This window comes from Capra hircus, chromosome 7, assembly GCF_001704415.2.
Source record: "Capra hircus breed San Clemente chromosome 7, ASM170441v1, whole genome shotgun sequence".
Lineage (NCBI taxonomy): Eukaryota > Metazoa > Chordata > Mammalia > Artiodactyla > Bovidae > Capra > Capra hircus.
The window spans coordinates 67845592-67863054 of record NC_030814.1 but is presented as its reverse complement, the minus strand read 5'-3'; the positions used below and the strand labels follow the sequence as shown (position 1 = coordinate 67863054).

General features: G+C 46.4%; 1 protein-coding gene across 4 annotated transcripts; it reads left to right on the top strand.

Annotated features, from left to right (window-relative positions):
- On the top strand, window positions 8241-17062 carry ZNF672 (zinc finger protein 672). Of its 4 annotated transcripts, XM_018050539.1 has the most exons (5): window positions 8241-8484; window positions 8562-9021; window positions 12104-12154; window positions 12970-13076; window positions 14561-17062. In XM_018050539.1, exon 5 carries the CDS (start codon window positions 14786-14788, stop codon window positions 16181-16183), a length of 1398 nt encoding a protein of 465 aa, XP_017906028.1. In that variant the 5' UTR covers window positions 8241-8484; window positions 8562-9021; window positions 12104-12154; window positions 12970-13076; window positions 14561-14785; the 3' UTR covers window positions 16184-17062. The 4 variants fall into 4 exon arrangements, with proteins under 4 accessions (XP_017906028.1, XP_017906030.1, XP_017906029.1 ...); XM_018050541.1 differs by lacking the exon at window positions 8562-9021; XM_018050540.1 differs by lacking the exon at window positions 8241-8484 and having other exon boundaries at window positions 8493-8802.

Here is a 17463-nt window from a genome sequence, read left to right as displayed (position 1 = left end):
AATGACTCCCCTTATTCAAGAGAAGCCCGTGGTTCCCTTAGTTAGTAACATAAAGTCTAAATGGCAGCTCTGATATGTAAATCTCTTGCCGGCGTCCTCCCCCTGGCTCCCTCGCTGCACTTCGCCATCACCTCCCCGAGCCAGGCTCTGTCCCACTGAACATCGTTGCAGTGGTATCGCCGATTAATCCATGAGCACTGATTAGTAGTTTAGTTATCTGAATTCAGTGCTCTCGTGCATTCTGTTCAGAAGCCCACGAGGAAGAGGAGTTTGTTACATGGTTTTGTGTATCAATGAAAGGACCTGACCTAACGTCACCACTTCCAGTGTCACCAGGAGAGACCTGAAAGGAAGGCTTCAGGTTGGAAGGTTTACTTTTACTAAAGGTTTAACGTCCTCTGAGGTGAAGAAGGCAAATTGGCTGAATTTTCCTTCTTCCCTTGTGCACCCCTCCCTCCATCCCCTCCCCCCATGAATAACCATGTTAAAAAAAATTTTTTCAAGTAGACCCAAACATATTTTTAAGTAATTTAAAAGTGATTTTCTTCCCCCCAAATTGGAAATATTAGTTTTTAAATTCCAGAATTGACTTTTCTCCAGTGAATCAGTGAGACCCTAAGTAGCAATTCTAATCTGATAGATAATAATATATCATACTCCTTTTTGTTATTAAGGTGCCATACAAAAACCATGAAAATTACATACAGAAATCAGAAATTATTAATTGTCTGCTAGTTTCTTTAATTTTGTAAAACTGGAGTTTCACTGTAATAATTCAGTTTTACCTACCATCTTCTGTGTGTGCTATCCTGAATTTTCTGAACCTTTCCTATTCAGCACTGCTATAATATCTATAATCTTTATATCTTGTCTAACAACTTCTTTTCCCTATGTGTTCATTCCTGAGCAGTCATGAGTTTCAAGTCGTCATATATCTCTTGCATTTGGTGGGAAAACACCTTGAACACACATAGTACCCAGACTGCCCCTAGATCACATCCTGAAGTTCAGGTGCTTCCCTGATGTCTCCACTGGCCTACCCTTGGGTTAACTCTCACTCACCGGGAGAAAAAGTGATATCATCATGTATACGTGCGTGGTAAGTCACTTCTGACTCTTTGCTACCCTGTGGACCATAGCCCACCAGGCTCCTCAGTCAGTGGAATTCTCCAGGCAAGAATACTGGAGTGGATTGTCATGCCCTCCTCCAGAGGATCTTCCCAACCCAGGTATCGAACCAACGTCTCCTCTCCTACTTTGGCAGGCAGGTTCTTTACCCCTAGTGCCACCTGGGAAGCCCCTAATCGTGTATGGATTGTAGTGTAATCCGCAGAAGTTTTTCTGCTAGGTTTGGATAATGTTTCAGGTGGGAAGAGGTTAGGGAGCACTGTCCACGCTTGTTTTATTGAGGCCAGTATAAACATTATAAGTTAATTTTTTTTTTTAGCAGCACTATCCAGTAGACCTACCTGCAGTGATGGAAATGTTTTATATCAGCTCTGTGCCATATGTAAGCCACTGAGCATTTGAAATGGACCTAGTATTATTAAGTAAGTGCACTTTTAAGTTTAATTTAAATAGCTGTGTGTAGCTATTGATTCCATTATTGGATAGCACGGTTCTAGAGCATGCCTCTCCTATGTAATCTTTTCCAGGCAGGTAGTGAACCTCTAACAAAACAAATGTCTCTCAGTCTCCACTCTCATTTGTCTCATCTCTATTTCCTCACCTTTTGTTTACTTCTGTAGTCTGACTTCTGCTCCTGCCACAGAAATATCAGGGATAAACTCTGAGTATCACCAAGTGACTGACGTCTGACAATGGGTTGTTACTTCTCTCTCACTCTTCTTTAGCTTCTGAGTCACCCTTGTCCTCAGTTTCCTCTTTTTCTCTGACCTATTGGTTAATTCCTTTGTATAGTATGTTTACTCAGTGTCTGCTGCATGCCAGGACTTTATTTGTATATAGCTTATAGTCTGTGGTGTCACTTAATAAATTGGTAATATTCACACTAATCAACTCAGAAGTATGTTTTACTTTGCAACTTGGTATCCATATATGTATGTACATATATTCATAACAAAAGTTTCAAAAGAATTTCAATTTTCAAAAGAAGATTTTTGTTTGCGGCTGCAATACGTCTTTGTTGCTGTGCGTAGGCTTTCTCTGGTTTCGGCAAGAGGGGGCTACTCTTCCTTGGATTATGCAGGCTTCTCATTTCAGTGGCTTGTCTTGTTGCGGCGCATGGGCTCTGGGTGCACGGGCTTCAGTAGTTGCATCATGCCCGGTTCAGTAGTTGTGGCACAGGGGCCCAGTTGCCCCGTGGCGTATGGAATCTTCTTAGACCAGGATTCAAATCCATGTGCCCTTCATTTGCAGGTAGACTTACAACCACTGGACTACCAAGGAAGGCCCAGGAAAAGGTCTTTACTTAATACGCAAAGCACATTAATATTTGTTTTACTGGTTTTTTAAATGCTGGTGGAGACCTATTCTGTTAATTTCATGAGCCACTCACAGTTTGAAAATCCTGCCCTAAATGTGAGTTCTTCCCAGGCCCTGATACTAGCCTCTGACCTTCTTATGTAGCCTAATTTCTCTGAAAGCCCTCACCCAAGTATATGGCTCTGACTCTACCCATGGCTACTGCTCCTTCCTTGCAACTCTGTCTCTACCTAGCATCCCCACAGATCAGAATCTGAGATCCAGCCGCTTCTCAGACCAATGGCCAGTCCATGGCTGCCTCTCACTCATTGCACACAAGTCTGATGCCATCCCCTTCTCCAAAATCCTGCTGCTTCTCCTATATTTAGTTGGTTGGTGAATAATTTTAATCATCAACCTGTTTACTCGAAACCTATATTACATCCTAAATGAATCCCGCTGTCTTCACTCAGCATCATATTAAGTATCTCCGTATCTGAAGGAGAGACACCTCCTCTCCATTTCATTGCCATTGCTTCAGCTTAGAACCTTCTCACCTCCCATATAGATAATATACTCAAGAATCTTCTAAATTAGCTCTATAGAAGAGAACTTGGAGCAATGATAACTAATTTCTGTATCCACACTGTTCGGTATAGTAGCCACTAGCCAAGTGAGGGGTGCTTGAGAACTTAAAATGTGGCCAGTGCAACTGAGGAACTGAAATTTTAATTTAAATTTCGATAGCCATATGTGATTAGTGACTAATACATTGGACAGCACAATTTCAATGTTCTCCCCATTACAAGTGTACCCCCTTCCAGTCCCTGACACAAATAACTAACCCCTGTTGTCTAATGAATGAAATATGAAAGTCATATAAAGATGTTAGTAACACAACCAATTACTAGGTAGTATCAAAAGTCATCTCTTTCTCAATGAAATAAAAGTTTTCTCATTAATTACTTTTAATTTCTTCAAATACTGTTACCTTTTTTAGTTTCTTTTTTTCACCAATAGAAACTACCTTCTATGTTGATTTTTTTCTTACTATAAGTCAAATATTTAATAAATAACACCATCAATTGCTAATTGAATGTTTTAGTTGACTGATGTGTAGTGATAGAAAGCAGATCAGTAGTTGCCTAGGGGAGTGGTGGATTACAAAGTGGCACACAGAAACCTGTGGGTAATGGATGTGTTCTCTATCTTGATTGTTGTGACGATATAATTTGTGTATACGTATGTCAGAAGTTTTCAAACCATACATTTCAATATCTGAAATTTTGTATGTCAATTATAAAGCTGGTTTTTTTTTTAATCTGGCTAAATACTTGCTGCTCTTAGAAATACATAGTGTAGAGTCCACTAATACAGATGGATAAAAGGGAGAGCCTTTGCTCAAATCCCAGAATTATTTCTACCCTTGTTAACCAGAAGTAAATTCTTTTCCCTGACTTGCTCATATCATTTGACAATAAAAACAGCAAACACTTATGCAATGTTTATCTTGTACCAGGCACCAAGTTCTGAGTAGTTTACATCTATTCATTTGATCCTCTTGACAACCAACTGAGGTATATTGCACCTCCATTTTTATAATTGAGGGACTAGAGGTTAAATAACTTGATTGAGTTTAGCAGAGAGTTGGAGAGAACAGATTGGAAATGCAGGTTGGAACAGATAGAAAAGGGCATTAATGTCATATCAGGAGAGTAAATTTTATGTAATGATTAATACAAACCTTTGACAGTTTTTTATTAGGAGTATGACACAGCCAGAGATTATTTTAGGGAAATTCACCTAGCAGTTCACAGCCATATTCCCCAGTGCTTAGAACACCACTTGGCATAGGGTAGGCCCTCCATAAATATCTTGAATATTTATGGAACCATGTTCAGAGTTGTCCCATTTGTTGATATAAATTTGTAGGGAAAGACAAACATTTGGATTCAATATTTTCAAACTGACAAATGATGCCCATAACGTCATTCTTGACCTTCTAACTTTCTCTCACTACACTCATTATTATAGTTCCAATTATCATTTCCATCTATAATGACTCCCATAAGAAACAAAAATATACCTTCCTGTATTTCCCTTCATTGTTTGAGTTCTTCCCTCCATCGCTACACAAAAGAAAATTATGTAATCCAACTCTTTCATATGACAGTGTGTCAAACCTGTGCACAGCCATCATGTACAGGTTTCTCTTTTCCAGGTTGAATAGTCTCAGCCCATTCAATCACGTATTGTATCTGTCACCATCTTAGTTACCCCTCTGGAACTGACCAGTGTCACTTAAACACATGACATCAATACTGACCAGTGAGTCCAGAAATATCCCAATTAGTTCATTTCCATGGCTTGAAAAGCTTTGGAATTATCCTCAGATGGTAAAGAATCTGTCTGCCTTGCAGGAGACCTGGGTTCAATCCATGGGTGGGGAAGATCCCCTGGGGGAGAGCATGGCAACCCACTCCAGTTTCTTGCGTGGAGAATCCTGTGGACGGAGGATCCTGGTAGACCACAGCCCGTGGACTCACACAGAGTCAGACACAAATGAAGTGACTTAGCACAGCACACAGTCATCCTCAACACAGTGCTACCTTAAAATGTATGGTACCTTACATCAGGGCACATTTTTCATTTCTGCATCCGCCTCCTCTGTTGCTTCTGGTTCAGGTTGTCATCACCGTAGGCCTGTGTCTGTTTTCCACTTCCTTGCCTCCTGCTGCCAGACATGTACTCCCTATTCCATGCTGCTGTACATGTATCAGCAGACATTCATTGAGTATTTGTGATGAGCAGGCCCTGTGCTCATGCTTCAGGGCATTGTTTTCAAGGCATATTTTTCAGGGAAAAGCCTTTCTCTTAACTATGGGAAAGAAGAGCATTCCAGCATAGGCATCTCCAGGTTTATGGAGATGGCATTTGGCTAAACATTTAAAAATGGGTGGAATTCAAAGCAGAGTTGAATAGCATTCCAAAACCACCAGAACCTAGGGGGAGATGCATGGAATAGATTCTTCGTATCTTTCCAAAAGAACCAACCTTGCTGACACTTGATCTCAGACTTCTAGACTCCAGAACTGTGAGAAAAAAAATTTCTGTTGCTTAAACCACTTGGTTTGTAGTACTTTGTTACAACTACCCTAGAAAACTAATACAAGTCCCAAACTAGAAATAACCCAAATGTTAATCAACTGTATTTAGTGGAACAGGTAAATAAATATGGTATAGGTATACCATGGAATACTATACAGCAACAAAAGTGAACTAACTATAACCACACTTAACAATATGAATAAACCTTACATGTAAAGTTAAGCAAAATGAATTAGATTCCAAAAGAGCACCTATAATATGATTCTATGTATCAATGAAAAATGAAAGTGTTAGTTGCTCGGTTGTGCAGGACTCTTTGCAACCCTATGGACTGTAGGCCACCTGGCTTCTCTGTCCATGGAATTCTCCAGGAAAGAATACTGGAAGATTCCCTTCTCCAGGGGATCTTTCCCACCCGGGGAAGACCCCACCTAGGTCTCCTACACTGCAGGCATATTTTTACTGTCTGAGCCACCAGGGAAGTCAAAACTAATTTATGTTGTCAGAATTATGGTTACTCTTTACATGGGAGGAGAGACAAAAAGTGAGCCAAAGGGTTTTGGGGGATTCTGGAAATATTCCATTTTTCTTTTTATTTTGAAATATTCCATTTCTTAATACAAATGCTGGTTGCCTGGGTTTATTCAGTTGTTAACAAGCAATGGGAAGGGCTTGAAGGATCTAAGTGTACACAAACGACCACACAACTGCACTTATCTCACACACTAACAAAGTAATCCTCAAAATTCTCCAAGCCAGGCTTCAACAGTATGTGAACCAAGAAATTCCAGATGTTCAAGCTGGATTTAGAAAAGGCAGAGGAACCAGAGATCAAATTGCCAACATTCACTGGATCATAGAGAAAACAAAGACATTACAGAAAAACATCTGCTTTATTGACTACACCAAAGCCTTTGACTGTGTGGATCATTAACAAACTGTGGAAAATTCTTCAAGAGATGAGAATACCAGACTTACCTGCCTCCTGAGAAATCTATGTGCAGGTCAAGAAGCAACAGTTAGAACCAGATAGGGAACAATGGACTGGTTTCAAATTGGGAAAGGAATACATCAAGCCTGTATGTTGTCTCCCTGTCTATTTAACTTACATGCAGAGTACGTCATGTGAAATTCTGGGCTGGATGAAGCACAAGCTGGAATCAAGATCTCCAGGATCAATAACCACAGATAAGCAGATGACACCACCCTTATGGTAGAAAGCGAAGAACTAAAGAACCTCTTGATGAAAGTGAAAGAGGAGAATGAAAAAGTTGGCTTAAAATTCAACATTCAAAAAACTAAGATCATGGCATCCAGTCCCATCACTTCATGGCAAATAGATGGGGAAACAATGGATAATGTGACAGACTATTTTCTTGGATTCCAAAATCACTGCAGATGGTGACTACAGCCATGGAATTAAAAGATGCTTGCTCCTTGGAAGAAAAGCTATGACAAACCTAGACAGCATATTAAAAAGTAGAGACGTTACTTTGCCGACAAATGTCCATCTAGTCAAAGCTATGGTTTTTCCAGTAGTCATGTATGGATGTGAGAGTTGGACTATAAAGAAAGCTGAGCACCGAAGAATTGATGCTTTTGAACTGGTGTTGGAGAAGACTGTTGAGAGTCCCTTGGACTGCAGGGAGATCAAACCAGTCAATCCTCAAGGAAATCAGTCCTGAATATGCACTGGAGGGACTGATGCTAAAGCTTCAATACTTTGGCCACCTGATGCTAAGAACTGACTCATTGGAAAAGACCCTGATGCTGGGAAAGATTGAAGGCAGGAGGAGAAGCAAACGACAGAAGATGAAATGGTTGGATGGCATCACCGAGGGAATCGGCATGAGTTTGAGCAAGCTCCAGGAGTTGGTGATAAACAGGGAAACCTGGCGTGCTGCAGTCCATGGCGTCGCAAAGAGTCGGACACGACTAAGCGACTGCACTGAGCAGAGGGGCAGAAGCTCTGGATGGGTGACAAGATACGTGGCACTAATGTGACCATGAAAGGAAGATTAGAACTGGTGAAGAATGATCCTGAGTGGCATCATCCGGAGCCTGATAGGCAGCCCTGAGGGCAGACGATCACATTGCCAAATGCGTTTCTGGAAAACAGCATTAACAGCACATCTCAGTGGAACAAGACATTGAACGGAGAGCTCAGCCAGTATGCTTTTGTAGAGACAACTGGAAAGCCGACTAGCAGTACCCCCCAATATTGGTAGTGCAATCTTGGACGGGTCATCAATTCCTTGGCAGGGCTATGGCGAGGATTAAGATGACAGGTATCAAGTGTGGCCTCTTTGTAAGAAGTCACTAGCTTACTGCCGGGACTTTCGGACGGGTGGCCCCCAAGGTCACTCCACCCCGGGACACCCCTAGCCAGGCTGCGTCACCTGCGGGGATATCTTTCTACGTCCACGCCTGCCCCTGTGAACCGCAGAAACACAAAAGCATACACCAGGACTCCGCCACTAGGCCCTGAGGCTGTGCACGGGGCTCAGAGCCTCTTGATTGGGCGGGAAGAGACCCGGGGGTGGGACGTAGGCAAAGGAGGAGGCAGGGATTGGTTGAGCCCAGGAAGAAGGTGGGGCCTTGACACGGGAGGGAGGCGGGCCAGGAGTCTCCTGAGGCTCTGTCTATTGGTCCCGCCCCCTTACTGGAATTCCGCCCCGTGCAGGTAAGGCCGACCGTTAGTGGAGCCGTCTTACGTCTCGTAGTTTTCCCAGCAACCGGTGACGCACCGGCGTGAGGCAGGCCACTGGCCAACCCGGGAGAGCGGGGCTGGAGCGTGATCCTCAATCCCGAGGCACCTCCCAGTTCCCCCAACTAGGCCGCCCCGCGCTCCTCCCCTCCCTTCCCCGCACCAGTCCCGCAGTCCGGGAGGCGGGGGTCAGCGACCCAGCTGAGTGGGAGCCGCGCGGTGTCCGAGGAGCCAGCCGGCGACCGGTGAGGGGACCAAGGGGCGGGAGGGAGGGTTAGCGCGGGGCAGCGATCCCCAATTGTCGCCCGGCATTTTCCCTCAGCTTCGCGCGGCCAGCGTCTGCCGCCGTGAAGAACGCCTCCCTAGCAACTAGTGACGCAGAGGCCCAGCGGAGCAAGGGATTGGCCGGCCCGCGTCCGCTGCTGCCGCGCGGCCTGCTCCTCCCAGGCCTTGCCCTCCGTCTGTCCTCGCCAGTCTTCCCGCTGTGACCTTCGTTGCTGGCGGCCCCAAGACGCAAATATCACCAGGCTGAGTCCGAATAAAAGGGCAGCGGCAGCCTCCAGGTCGAGACCATATTAAACGCCCCTTACTCTACACTACGTTTTTGGTGCCCTGTCTTGCCCTTCGCGTGGGCTGGCGCCTAAGGCAAAGAGTTGAGGTGGGCCCAGGGATGGGAAATTTCGTCCAAGGAGAATCTGACCAGCAACTCATGACGGAAACTAACTGAGGCGCCCGGGATTGGCTGCGCTGCGGAGGGGGGCCTGTGAAGCTGACCTGCTCAGGTGCGGCGTTCCTCATTCCTCGAATAGTTGTTCTCAGCTCCCGTTAAGTACTAGACACAAAGCCTTAAAATGAGTAATCAACGTCACTACTTACTCTAAACCCACGGTGTTTGTCGAGGGTCTGCGAAAGCCCCACGCTTCTCTAATCCCATTAAGTAGGGTTCTTTGCGGGGGTTGGGGGCAGTCAGGGTGGGGGAGAACTTGAAAGGTTTTGCAGAACGTTTAGGATGTTTAGGAGGTAGGAGTCGAACCCCTTTTTCAGAGTTCTTCAAAACTGTCCTGGGAAGAGTAAATCCTAAAAACTCAGCAACTGCCGCTCTCAGACTTTACACCTACCTCTTTTCATAGGAGACGTTATAATAGTTTCCTCTACTGAGTTTTCTCAGGCAGGAGTGTTAGGCACACGACTCCCCTGTCCAAGGTCACACAGCCAGCCATGGAAGACCCAGAACTTGGATACTTGCCTCTCTAGTTCCCCTACAGAGGTTGCAGTTTCCACTTAGTAAACCAAGGCAGAGTATTTGCAGTGTATGCAGTGGATAGGGCTAAGGAGGATAAGATGACTAGAGAGAGGCACTCTCCTCCAGGAACCTAATGCTTGAAAGAATAGCATTCCAGATTAATACATCATTTTTAAAAAGCATTAGATGCCTTATGTGTGCCCAACTTCTTGCTAGGCCCAGGAAGAATGCAAACCACCTTATAGTCCTTCCCTCATCCCGCTTCTGGGCTCCTCTGGCTCTTCTGAGCTGTAGTCTTGCCCGTGTGTCAAAGGAACATAGAGAATAAACTATACTGCTATGTTCTCTCCCTGTCAACATACATACCTTCTCCACACTTCCCAGATTTCACAGAAAAGAATCTTTGTGAAAAAAAATTTGCAAAAGAATCTGCTTGGATCATGATCAGGCTTGGGCAGTTGAGGGGAATGGAGAACTGTTGTTTGTTTCCACCAATTCTTTAAATATGTCAGACTGGATCTGAAGCTGGAAGAGACAAGGCCTTTTAAAATACTGGACCGTGTTTCTATTAAGGGAAAGAGGAAAGTGAGGAGTGGCCACTCTGCTGCTCTGGATTTCATACCCCATCCTCACTTAGAAAAGAGACCGAAACCTTTCCTAGTGGACTGGGAATCACTCTTTAATGTTACTTTCACTGATTATTCAAAATAAAGCCAAGGAGGGGGCTGGAGGAGTGGAGGTGCTCAGTAGGGTTTCTGCGGAGGGATTATTGGGGCAGAGCACTGAATGAAGAAGGGAAAGGCTTTCAGGCAGAAAGACCTACAAGTGGAAAAGAACCATATTAGGCTCCAGAGGGCAAGGGAAACTTTTCCATCCATCCAGTTCCTCCCCCCTCCTCCTCCCAGTCGTGAAAAGTGTATCATTTGCTTCATAATGGATGTAAAATTTCATCTGCCTCTAGGGGTATTTCAGAGTCCTTGAGACTACACTGTCATTAAGGCTGGGGCAACAGAACAGACTTTAGGGCTGGGACTAGGGTGGGGTTTAAGTATATAGAGAGAGGCCAGCGAAGAATCTTCTCTCCCAAATGCAGCTACCACTCTCCAAACCACTTCTAAGGCCAACAGTTTCCTTTCTCATTACCGGGATTGCAAAGAATTGAATGCAAAGCACAAGTGAGCCCCAGTCCCATGGCAGCCTGTGAGGTCACCAGGGATTTCTGGTCTGCTACTATCAACTGGCCAGGGCCAGAAGGGTTTGAGACTATCAGGGAGAATCAGACAGGTCTCCTGGCCTGCCATCCCTTTCCTGTCCCTGGACCCACTTGCCGCCTGAGTGGCTCTAGAAAAGCTCGCACCGCAGGGGAACCTTAGGTCACACAGGGGTGCCCAGTAGTACCCAGCTCAAAGGACTGGTGGGAGGAGGAAAGTGGCACATAGACAGGAACATACATACAAGAGCCATTCCATATTGATGCTAGTAACAACTAGGAGAGTAGCAGTGATAGGCTTTGCACTAGTCACAACCCCAAGTCCCAAACAGATCTACATGGCACTATAGATATTCACTTTCCCGAAGAGCAGTTGGACCCTCTGGAGGGTGTGGCCAGAACCCTACCTCTTAGGAGAAGAGAAGAGTGTCCAGCTTCTCTGGTTCTAAGGGTCCAAGAAGTTAGTGACCTTTCCATGCAGTCCCTCCAGGGACTGTGAAGTGGGGTAGCCTCCCTTTGTATGTGTTCCAAGCCATTTGGCCACATTTGTAATCATCACTTGTCTTAAAAACAGGTGAAATAAATTATAAAATATATTTCATTATTTCATTTAACCCAGTACATCTAAAATTTTATTTCAACATACAGTCAGTATTAAATATTATTCATGAGATATTTTGCATTTTTTTTCATACTAAGTCTTTGAAGTTAGGAGTGTACTTGGCCCTTATAGCACATCTCATTTGGAACCAACCATATTTCAAGTTTCAGTTGCCACATGTCACTTGTGGCACAGCTGAGGCAGCCCTCAAACCCACATCTGCATCCAACTCTGGCTTAAAGATGGAGGAATTTTGAGATGATCACTCACCTCTTCACAATACCCCAGAAATGTTGGCCTGGCAGAAAAGATAACCAGGGAGGAAAATCTTTATTTTGACTGAACAGTACAACTCAGAAGAAAAAGAGCTACACTTCTCTCACAGAAGATTGTTAGTAAATGTACTAAATCCTGATTTAGTCCAACAATCATGTGAACCATTAGATATGACATGAAATGCTGGCAATATCTATTAAGAAACAAATACATTTTGTGGTAAACGAAACTCAAATGTATTGTAATGTTAAGTTTTGCCATTAGCTTATCTTCTTAGTACTTGTCTTATATTAGTTACATATAATAAATCTGTAAGTATTAAATGCTTAAAAGCTACTAAAATTGAACAACTAGGATTTTTCATAAATTCACACATAATTACCCCCTTCCCTCTTTAAAGTTTCACTTGTCCCCAAAGTCAAAGAAATTTGGTGGTATAACACTTCAAAACTCATCAGGAAAATGATGGTTAGGACAGTCTGGAAATTGTTCTGTTGGCAGAGTAATACTTTTTTTTTTTTTTTTTTTTTTCAGATTTTCTTCCAGGCATAGACCCTTTCCTTCAAGGGCAAGCTCCAGTATGGGGTAAGGTGAACAGAAGTGAAACTTGAAGGATACACCATGACACTCAAGCACCAAACCTGCACCCTAGACCAGGGTCTCTTATTCCGTGTCTGTAGTGGGGCAAAATGGTATCTTTGTTTATGTCATTTATGTGTGTGTGTTTATGTTTGTGCATTTGTCTTACCTTCCTTGGACATGTACCCTTGAAATCGGTAGCCTGGTAGAGGGTTTGATCCCAGAAATCTGGCCTGAGAGGTGCCAGGGTCTCCAGAGACACTCAGGTGAGGGGGAACACTCACTAGGACATAAGCCCTGCTTTCCTTGGCATTTGGGATCAACCACTGACCCTTGAGAGGTTTTAGTCACACGAGAGCAAACATTCCTTTGATTTTGACTGGTTAGAATCAGCAACCCAAGCAAGTGTCTGGACTGAAAACTCCTTCTGGAAGAACCAAGAGACTCCCTCTAAAGTCTGTTCTCAGGTCTGCAGAGGTCTCTTGCTCCTAATTACAGATTTTGTTTAAAACTCTTTGAATAAGACGACCAGGATTTAAAATATTCCAGTGCATCCCTCCCCCACCCCATCTCCTAAAACAAGTATGGGCTGGGGCAAGTTGAGGGGATGTCGTAGATGAAACATAATTTAGAATGTAAATAAATGCTGAAGGTGAGTGGGTGATCTGTGATACTCTTCTGGTTAAATTTTTTATACTTGAAAATATCCATTTAAAAAATACCTCTCTTCCAGGAAATGTTCCCCTCTTCTCTCTTCCTGCATCTGTCCTCTCTGCTCAGTTTAAAATCACATTGTCCCTCTTATTTTACCCCTCTTGCAGGGCACAGCACACCCTGCTCCAGAGGCACAGAGAGAGAACATCCTACATCAGCCACTCCTGCCCAATAGTACGGACGGGAGCAGACGCTTCAGAGCCCACTCCTGCAGGTCTGTAGCTTTAAAGGCTGTTTTAAATTGAGTCCATTTGCATCCAGAAGATTAGAACCCTATCTGTGGGGTGTTTTAACCACAGCTCTGGAAATTTAGAGTTGCCATCTGCTAATAAGAAAATGACTGATGACTGTTGTTTACTTCCTATCTCTGATCTGTTGGGTGACATGGCTGTAATTGATAGTGACTATACCTGTCTCCCATGTCCCACTGAACTGAACTGAACTGGGGACAGAGCCATGGGTCTTGAGGCAGGCAGTGGTAAGGCCAGCCAAGTTAGGAGAGCAGCTCCATGTGTGCTTTAGATAGAGGGCACAGGAAGATCTGTGCACAAATGCTGATCCTGCTCATGGACAGCCATCTGGGCCAACTTGTCAGAAGGATTCAGGGATACCATTTGAGATAAACAGAATGGCAGAGCAGATTTCATCCCCATAAAGGGGCTTCTTTGCTACTTCAGGTTCTCAGATCCTTGGAGCTGGGGTAATGAGGAAAGTCTGCAGAATGTTTGCAAACAACTTGGATGCCCTGAGAATTAGAAAGGATTTTCCTTCTTCCTTCCTCGCTCTCCCTAGAAATTTGAAAGGCACTTCAATAATGGGCTACTCTTGTGGCTCAGCTGGTAAAGAATCTGCCTGCAATGTGGAGGACCTGGGTTCGATCCCTGGGTTGGGAAGATCCCCTGGAGAAGGGAAAAGCTACACACTCCAGTATTGTGGCCTGGAGAATTCCATGGACTACAGTCCATGGAGTCTCAAAGAGTGGTACACGACTGAGTGACTTTCACTTCACTTTCTTTAATAATACCATAAACTTTTGATAATATTCTTTTACCCCTTTCCTGGGTCCTGAGTTGCTTTGCTTTCTCAAGGTTAGGCCAGGGAACTTGGAGACTGTGCCCTGGTGTGGAGTGACTGCTTATTAGGTGCTATCCAAAGCCAAGGAGCAATACTTCAGTTTTCTCAAATACCTTCCCTTGCTCAGGTCCCAGCCATTCCTGAGCCTGTTGCCCGGGCTGCTGCTGCTTGAGGGGGTTATGCTTCACCAGTTTCAGTGTAGGCCTGGCTCAGTTCACATTGGTTACTCAGGAAACCCTGAGTCTTTGGAAGGCTTTGATTGGTTTAGGCCTAGGGGACTTCTCATTGCCCATCCCTCCTTGGTCATTTCCTAGTGCATCACCAGGGCCAGGATCCCTGGTCTAAGGCTATAAAATAAGCTGGACACGCTTCCTCCTCTTCTGAGCACTGTACTGGAGGCAAACTTCCCTCTAAGTCCCTCCTGCCCTTCCTAGTGGCACAAGGACACACCCCTCCCTGGCCTATATTTCTCAGACTCCCATGGTTTTGCCTCCTCTCTTGGAAAATGGAACTGAGGAGATGACCTAACTGAGGGAAAACAGGGAGCCTGTGCTTGACCCTCCATTCCCCAAGGTGTAGCTGTCATAGATGTTGCTGGAGCTCACAGTGACCTTCTTTCTGCAGGGCTCATGGTACATGGTAAACCTAGCTGCAGCCCACCTCTGAAACAGCCGCAGCACCTGCCATGAGAAAAGGAACCCTGGAATCTACAAACCTCTTCCAGGCCTCTCTCCCTTCCCTTTGCTACTGTTCCCTTTCTATGCCTTAAAAATAACTCAGATGGAGAAGGTGGACTCCAGACTGTGAGTGGCACTCTGCACCCTGAGGGCTCCAGACCTGGCCCTCACCATGTTCGCTGCCTCAGAGGTGGCAGCAGGCAGGCCTTATGGGTGCAGTGAGTGTGGCAAGAGCTTCCGCTACAGTTCAGTGCTGCTGCGGCATGAGCGCGTCCACAGTGGTGACAGCAGCTTCCGCTGCCTAGAGTGTGGCGAGCGATGCGCAGAGGCCTCAGACCTCCGTGCACATAGACGCGCTCACGCGGGCCAGACGCTCTACATCTGCAGTGAGTGTGGCCAGAGCTTCCGCCACAGCGGCCGCCTTGACCTGCACCAGAGCGTACACAGGCGGCGCATCCGCTCCTGCCGCTGCCGAGTTTGTGGTGGATGCTTTCCACACCTCCCGGCTCTGCTGCTGCACCGGCGCCGCTGGCACCCTCCTGAGAGGCCCCAACGCTGTCCGCTGTGCCCTCGAGCCTTCCGCCAGAGCGCGCTGCGCTTCCACCTGGCACGGGCGCACCCATGGGGAACACCTACCGTGCCTGCTGACACACTCCACCGCTGCACACAGTGCTCGCGGGCTTTCCGCAGCAGCGCTGGACTTCGGAGCCATTTGCGTGTCCACGCAGCCAGGAGCCCCAGTGACTCCATACCTCTGCAGCCAGGTGCTCCGGACACACACCAGTGTGGTGTGTGTGGCAAGAGCTTTGGCAAGAGTTCCACGCTAACGCGACACCTGCAGACGCACTCGGGTGAGAAACCTTTCAAATGCCCGGAGTGTGGCAAGGGCTTCTTGGAGAGCGCTACACTGGTGCGCCATCAGCGCACACACACGGGCGAGAAGCCTTATGCTTGCGGCGACTGCGGGCGACGCTTCAGTGAGAGCTCCACGCTGCTGCGCCATCGGCGCAGCCATCAGGGAGAGCGGCCACATGCCTGTGCCACATGTGGCAAGGGCTTTGGGCAGCGCTCAGACCTGGTGGTGCACCAGCGCATCCACACAGGTGAGAGGCCCTTCCCGTGTACTGAGTGCGGCCGCTGCTTCAGCGACCGCTCAGACCTCACAAAGCACAGGCGCACACACACAGGTGAGAAACCCTACCGCTGTGAGTTGTGCGGCAAGTGCTTCACGTGCATCTCCAACCTCAATGTGCACCGGCGCAACCATGCTGGCCACAGGCCCCACAAGTGCCCCGAGTGCGGCAAGGCCTTCAGCGTGGGCTCCAAGCTGGCACTGCACCGCAAGACGCACCTGGGCGAGCGGCCAGCGGAATGTGCGGAGTGCGGCAAATGTTTCAGCCACAGCCGCTCCCTGTCACAGCACCAGCGAGCTCACAGGCGTGCTCGTGCCTCCACTGCTCCTGCTGCCGCTGCCACTCAGCCCAAGGCAGGCACTGCGCTCATAGTTGCTGGGCAAGCAGGACAGGAAAAGCCAGGGCTTTTTTTGTCTCAGTTGAGAGAGACTTGTTGAGACTTCTCTGGAGTGGGCTAGAGGAGCACTCATACAATGCCACAGGGACGGTGGGACAACTCGCAGACGGAGGTCTGTGGAAAGACAGCATGGCCTATCACCTTTCTCCATCTCTCTCAGTAGGACTTCACCTGGCTTCTCGCTGCACCCCTACACCTACGTCCCTTCTCAGCTCTTTGCCTGTTCTCAGCCCTTCCTCCTTCCCCTCTGAGGTGCAGGTGCAGGACCCCATGCGTAGAACAGCATCCAAGTATTGGTGTGTCGCATCCCTGCTGCTGTGCTCTCAGGTCTTCTCTTATTCCATCTCCTTTTTGCAGCCTGAGTCCCCTCTACCTTTTCTTTCTGGGTACTTTTGGTATCCTGTCTCTTCAGGTAATGACTGTAGATGTGGCTAGAGTCACATCCTACCAGCCTTGTGGTCTTCTTGCCTCTTCCTATCACTTGGCTGTTAGTCTCTTGCTGCTTTTTCCCTCACCTTCTGAGAGATGGGAAATTTGCAGAGAAATAGTGGGAGAACTCACTTTTCTGAACGATATCTCCACATCAGAAGAACTCAGAGACGTGCATGTAAAGCTGGGCATGAGCCCTCAGCATGGCTGCCCACTGTCTCATGGGACAGACCTGTTGGTATACAGATCAGGGTGCTTCTCAGGGTAGTGTTCTCCAAGTAGGGGACAACAGCCTGGGACCTGAGTCAAGACCACATGGGTCCACAAAGCTGGGCACTGCCAAGTGGAATAAGAATGCTATGTACAAATCACGCTTGGAACCATGGGAAAACAGCTCCATAGAGGCCACAGTGCAGGGTTGAAAATTCCCTGGAATTGGCCTTTTTTTTTTCTTGCAGGTGGTGAAATAAAGAATTGTTTGAGTTCTAGATGCCAAGAGCTCCCTTTGTTAAACTTGAGGCTGCTGTATTCACAGACACCAAGAGTCACCCAAGGAACAGGCCCTTTCAAAAATCAAGGTCTCTGGTCCCTTGCCAGGCTACCTCAGCAACCTTGGATGTATAGCCCCCTCATTTTTGCACTGGAAGGCAAGACTCTTCAGGGGCCCCTATACATCTGGTTGTCTTGGTTAACAAAGAATACAAATGTGGCCCAGAGTCACATACCGCTAATCCTTCTCCAGGCCATCCCTCTGGAATGATCTAGTGATCACACCCTGCCTTGCTTGAAGGCAAGAGCGTGTGTGACTCTCCACAGAAAAAAGGGAAGCCAAAGTGAATTGGGAAAGAAAGCTGGGTCCTCACAGTGGGGGCAGGTGGGGAACTGCAGAGA